The sequence below is a fragment of the Vipera ursinii genome (assembly GCF_947247035.1).
Source record: "Vipera ursinii genome assembly, chromosome: 2".
Lineage (NCBI taxonomy): Eukaryota > Metazoa > Chordata > Lepidosauria > Squamata > Viperidae > Vipera > Vipera ursinii.
The window spans coordinates 206196835-206203393 of NC_139513.1; the positions used below are offsets into that span (position 1 = coordinate 206196835).

Below are 6559 nucleotides of genomic sequence, written 5' to 3' on the forward strand. Positions count from 1 at the left end.
ACGGCAGCGGTTTGGAGAGGTGCGCACACACCTACGCCCTTCGGAAAGGTGCGCGCGCACCTCTCAGAACGGGCGGTGCCACTCTCCATTTGGAGAGGTGCGCGCACACCACTGCCCGTTCGAAGAGGTGCGTGAGCACCGGGCAACTGGGAGCCACAGGAGACGGCTCAAAGAGACGTATGCGGCTCCGGAGCCGCGGGTTGCCGACCCGTGATTTAACCCAATAGCAAAATCAAGAAACATTAAGAATCTCTGCTTGTAGTCTGAAAAGATACAGGCCAACCACAGATTCCGATAATTGGCTATTTTTTTATTTATTTTTGTAATACTAGTTGTAGAATCAGCAGAAGGTTCAGGGGAGGAAAAGAAACCTAATGGGACATAAGGAGACAACAGCTGTTATCTCCAGAAATGAAACCAACCAGCAGAATAAAAGCGACAACTGAGTAGGCTGCCTGGAGGGGACAACAGGTGCAAGGACGGGCTTCTGCCAGAAAGAGAATTTGGAAATTGCTCTGACTTGAACAAACAACTTTGATTTCATATTCAAAGTTGCCGTTTACACGGAGCATTACAGAAAACTTGGGTGAAGTTGAAAGCATTAAATCTACCGGGAGAGGCTTTGGGCAGGCAAGAACTGGATTCCTACATGTTTAAAACCAAAAAGACAAACTGCAGTATTTATAGGTGGCTTTACCATCTTCATATCAGGAAGCCACTGATTTACTAGTGCCTAAGAGGTTAGGTATACCTCCAGAGTGTGTGTTGTTGTTTTTTTTACAATCTATTTAAATCATTTACCCTTTTCCATCACAGTCATATAACAGGAAGGCAAAAGAATGGATATGTTTAAGTGCCCACTTAAGCATTTTTAAGCACTTGCAAGACTTTAAAAGAAAAAGAAAGTAGACTCACTTGATGAATGAATGGGTAAAGGAGCTAAATTATCGATTGAACCAACATTGTATGAGTTAGATCTGAGGCTCATAGTACTGCAAAAGTGGGGATAGGATAACCTGAGAACATACTGGAGGACAAAGAATTGAGTGTAACTTCTACTTTCTTAATTTTTTTTTATCTTCACTCATAAAAGTTTTGCACATTACGTTTGCATCCCCCAGGAAAAAATAGATACGCTGCATAAACTTTAATGGGAATGAGAGAAAATGTGAAATCCCAGCTTTGGCTGTTCTACAGACGCAGAGTGAGGGAACGATAATCTGATTATGCAGCAAAGGATTTTCAATATATATATATATATATTTTAACAAAAGGCATAAAATCAGATGTATGCCCTCTTGCAGACATTTCTGCAGCTCCAATAGATTTTCGCTTCCAAAAAGAAAAAGAAAAAAGCACCAGCCATTTTCTGGATGTCACGCAATCTTATCCAATTTAGTCATTTCAGACAAATAGATAAAAATCAACTTTATATTGAGAATCTAATTTTCTGAGAACTACTATCCTGCAGAGTGGTTCATATCAAAGTAGATATGCACTAATAAATAAGTAAAAGAATATTTTAAAAGCGTATGGCTTCCAATGCCAGGAAGACAAGATATATCAAATCAAATCTTTATTCCAGTCACAGACCAGCAAAAAGACAAGAATTAAAGCGAATGTTTGAGCCAATCTCTTTTTTTTTTCTCCTTAGTAAGGTTCAAAATAAGACTATTTATTTGTAAAATGTATAGGTCACCTTAAATCTGTTTTGGCTCTAGGTGGCGATTGCAATTACAATTTGTAATTGTACAGTTAGAATTAACATGCATAGTACAAATTAACAACATACAATTAACAAGATAATACACAATATAAACATAATCAAAATCCATTAAAAAAAATATACCATTTAAAACCAGAACACCATGCAGGTTAACATGGTTAGCACTGCAGCCCTGATGTATTTTCCTAACAGGGCCAATTTGTCATAATGAATTTACTTCTCATATCAGTAGTAAATAAATAAATAAATAAATCTGCACACCTACTTAGCATCAAATCTTGGTTTCCTATACAAGTTGTCAAAAAGCTCACCTCAACGAAGATGAAACATGGGATGATAGAGTAACTTCGTTGGGTATTGTCTCCCAAAGCCATTTCTCATCACACCCCTCAAGGTTAGCGTCCAAAGTTGTTCGAGGCTGATTAAAAGAGGGGGAAAAAAACCATTAGTTCACTAAAGTGATCAGAACATTGAAACCTAAGAGGTAAAAAAGGGAGAAAGTACGAGAGAAAGACAGAAAGTGTTTTTAAGTGTTTTACTTAGCATTTTTGTTAAACTGCCCTAACATCAAACACAGAATCATTTTTTTTCAACTGCTCTAGTTTTTGTTTTTCCTTGAGCAACCCGTAGCTGAGCATGGTTTAAGTAAAGCCAACCTGTTTCTAAGTGTCTCTCACATTTGACTCACCTGCACTGATTTACTGTAGTTGGCCTCGCAAAGAACATTTATTTTTGCCTTAAAACACAAAACAACATGATTTTAGTGACAAGGGGCTTGGAACTTTAAATAATAAGCCATGAACTCATTTAGCCAAGTTCCTTGTCTTGTCTAATCTGCCCAGGGTTCAAACGCACGAACTACAGAGAATATGGCAGAGGCTACCGTTTAATATTCCAGGGTGGGGTGGGGGAGGGGAGCAGCAAACTTCCTACAAAGTTGGGAAATTTGAACCAGGAAAACCAAGCTTAAAAGTTTTATTTCCTCAGGGAGGGGAAGCAGGAGCAAGTCAAAAAAAGAAAAAAGAAAAGGGCGATTCTAATAAGCTGAGACAGGGGGAAGGTTAATGTCAAGCAAATTTCTTTTCCGCCTTAGGCCAGAATGAAGCATCAGGGGGAAATGCATGCTGGTAGCTGTGGCGATAACCAACACTTTACTCACATTTCCTCCATTTAAAAAAGGCATCAGTGAAAGTAAGAAAAGTCTGGGGCTCCGGTTTTTTCTAACCCCTTTTCCCCAAAGCAGCAGCCAAAGAAGAGGACAAGAGAGACAGGACGTAAAGCTGCGTTCGTGACAACAGTAATAATTGTTCCTGAATTTAAGGCTCATCCACTATCAAGACAGGGCCAAAGGGCATACTGGTGGTCCTTCACAGTCTCCAAAACTACAAAAGACGCATGGGGCTGCCCTAGTTCATAGTGTGCTGGCAACTGCTACGAAGGTCTGCTGCGTAATGTAGACTCCATGCACTCTCACGAGAAAAAGCTAGAGAGCAGGCGGGCAGATTAAATTTTGTCAATATAGCTCCTGAGAGATCCCGGTGCTGCAGTGTATTTGGCTTAAAAGACAATAGCCAGCTCTTTGAAGTGGACATAAAAGCCTGCTTGGTAGTCAAGTGTAGCAACGTGAAATCAATGTTACTCTGCAGAATCAATCTGGACCGTAAGCCCTCTGGACACCACTTTCTGCACCTCAGGTGTAGCTTCTGAATCGTCTCCAAAGTTTTCGTGGCAGTAGTCCAGCTACAGGGGGATCAATATATATTTTTTTTTTTGCCCAGATAGGATTGTAACTGGCGTATCTGTTCGAGATAAATGAAGGCTCCTCTAGCCACATTATCCATCTTAAGAACTGTGAGTCCTGGAGAACTTCCAACGCATGGAGCATCTCCTGGGGATGGGGTGGGATAGTGCAAACCAATCAGAAGTAATGTCCTGTTGTTTATTGACCACCAACCACTAAATGTTTGTCCTGAATGGCTAACAGCATATTTAGAAAGTAAAATAACAGCTTTATAATAATAAAATCAGCAATTGGAAAAAAAAGGACTGATGAATGAGAAAAAAAACCATCAATTCAGCCTTTCAAAAAAAAGGCCCCCAAGGTACTTCATAAAAATTACAATAAATGGACTGTTTATTATACCATCAGCAAGACAAGTCAATTAACATTAAGCATGATTAAAACAACAGTATCACAATCTCCACAGAACAAAAATTTAAAACTATAGACTAGGAAATGATCTGTGAACTATCCCAAAACAAAGAGTTCCATTTCATATGGAAGATACCATTACTGGAATAGTCTTGCTACTTTATAGATATTACATTTCAAGAACCCCAGCACAAATATTAAATCATGATCTCTTTATAACTAAAGTGCTTTGGTTACCAATGGGATTTACCTCCAACACACCCTAATTATTTTAAGGTATTTTCTAATAGAAGCACTTACTCTCATATGAAGCAAGGAAGCTGCCCTTGGCTTCTATTCATGCCTACAGTGTAAAAATATGTGTGTGTGTTACTATATACTGTACATATTATGGAATTCATACTCACTGTTAATATCAATTAGCAATACCCACAGGTTTCTTTCAAACAAAAGCAAAATGAAAATTAGATTAGCCAAAGGGTTTGACATCAAAAGCAATTTGTAATTTTGAAGTGACAGCACTGTGTATCACTAAATGATTAATTTATAAGAGGAATAGTTATAAACACCACAAATAGCCTGCACCCGGGGGGGGGGGGGAACATGGGAAAGAATGGATGTATATATGTTTTAAAGAATTTAGAGTCTGCTACATTCAAACCATTTCTCCACCAGTTCTTTCTGTTACAATTTCTCCAAAGAATCAATTCCAAGCTGTTAAACTGGGGTGACAATCCTGCTTGCTACAAATTTCAGAATCATGTTAGGGAAACACCATCAGTTTTCCTGGAAGAATGAAATCCGCATTCAGCTAGTACAGAATGTGGCCATGCATGCAATTTTGAGCACCCCAAGATCAGCACATGTGTAACATCTCTGCTGCACAAGCTGCACTAGGCGCTGGTTTGCTTCCAGGTCCACTTCAAGGTACTGGTTATGACTTTTAAAACAATACATGGCACAGGGTCAAGTTATCTGCACAACTGTCATTATATCAGCCCATCAGGTTAGGCAGAGAAGGTATGTTACGAACCCTGCCAGTTAAAGAATTTCAACTGGCAAGGTCCAGGAAGAGAGCCTTCTCTGCCATTGCCCTCATCCTGTGGAAATCCTACAGTAACTATTTCAAGTTTAATTGCACCCTTAATCCATTTCTAACTTCTTTAGATCAAAATCTTGTTTAGCTTTGATCTGTGTATTTCAAATTCTTTTAAGTTCTTAAGTCTGCTGTTAATTTCACTCTTATTTTTGAAGCTCACCTGGCCGTTTTTCAAACTTCTTGTTCCAAAGATCTCTTAACGACATTAAAACGATTAATAGGCAATTTCCAAAAGTGACTAGAAAGTGGGATTTGTTAACCTGGTATCCTTTAAAAGGCTCCGCCAGGGTTGGGAACAAGATGCTGAATCCCATTGTCTCCCAGCATGCAAGCCTGCAGAAGACCACTGACTCACAGTCTCCTCACAAGGAGTAGCTGTCCAGAGCATATGCGGGCGATCTCTCATCCAACCCTGATCAAGAGAGGTTCCAAAGAACTGGTCTACACTCCAATTCCTTGTTCTTTTTTGCCAGTTATCCACTCCACTTTTGCAAAGTCACCTTCAGTTTGCCATAAGTCCTCCCTTGGTGGTTTACTACAGAATTTGATTCTGTTGTGTCATCTGAACGAGTCTTGTAAATATAGTATAGGTCATTTTAAACTGTGCACAAATCAGAGCTTCTTAGGTACATAAACTAGAACAGGGGTGTCAAACTCAATTTCATTGAGGGCTGCATCAGCATTGGGGTTGCCCTCAGGGGGCTGGATGGTTGTGGCCTGGGTGGGCATGGCCTACTGGGTGGGCGTGGCTAAAGTGCGTATGGCCTACTGGGTGGGCATGGCCAGCTCTACATCATTCACATCCAGGGTGACTATGGGGGCCTGGGCAGGAGTGGGACAGATCTGAGGGTCTCGGGCAGGAGGAGGGTCTCTGGGCCAGGGCCAAGGCAGTGGGGGCTGTTCCCTCACTGTTTCTAGGATGGCTTTGCGGGCCGCATGAAACCACTTCACGGGCCGGATCTGGCCCCCGGGCCTTGTGTTTGACATGTCTGAACTAGAAGATCTCCAAGGTCCCTTTCAACTCTGTTAAATCCAGGAAAATGATTTGGAATAACTCTGAAACTGCCTGAGCATGGACACAATGAAAGCCAAGGGAAGAGAACTCACAGACAGCTCAAAACCCAAAGAATGTGGAAGCTGCCTTCTGCATCAATTTTATCTGATATGTTTTTACTGGTAGTTAACAGACTAAATAACATGTCTTGAGCTGTGATGCTTCCAATAGTTATCTTCTTTGTATATGCACTCTAAAAAAACCACACGTTTGAATTCTGAATTTAAAAGATCACGAAGATTTGGTTCGGCATGATAAGAAACCATCAATTTTTTTGATATGAAAATAAGTGCCTGTTTCATGCTTATGCATGTCTTTCTCAGGGCAAAAGATTTTACTATTGTTTTCAAGAAACCAGGACCTTCCAGGGTATCTTAAATTTTAAAAAGGTGGTTAATTTAAATTATTCAAAACAAGTTAAACTCAACCTCCTTCTAAGCCATCCTATAAACATACAGCTATTTTCCAGGCTGGTAATTTAATTGGTAACTTAAAAGTGAAAACTCTCCTTGTCGTTAAGTATGAAAG

The 6559-nt window shown here is 40.1% G+C and overlaps 1 protein-coding gene across 1 annotated transcript in view; it reads right to left on the reverse strand.

The window, feature by feature from the left end:
* PLPPR1 (phospholipid phosphatase related 1) overlaps positions 1-2100 on the reverse strand; it is a gene marked incomplete at both ends in the record, with an annotated part of 62834 nt that extends 60734 nt beyond the window's left edge. Inside the window, one exon of the mRNA XM_083354521.1 lies at positions 2038-2100. Coding sequence (XP_083210647.1) covers positions 2038-2100 — 63 coding nt within the window. The remainder of the gene's footprint in view (positions 1-2037) is intronic.
* Between the last annotated feature and the right edge of the window lie 4459 nt (positions 2101-6559).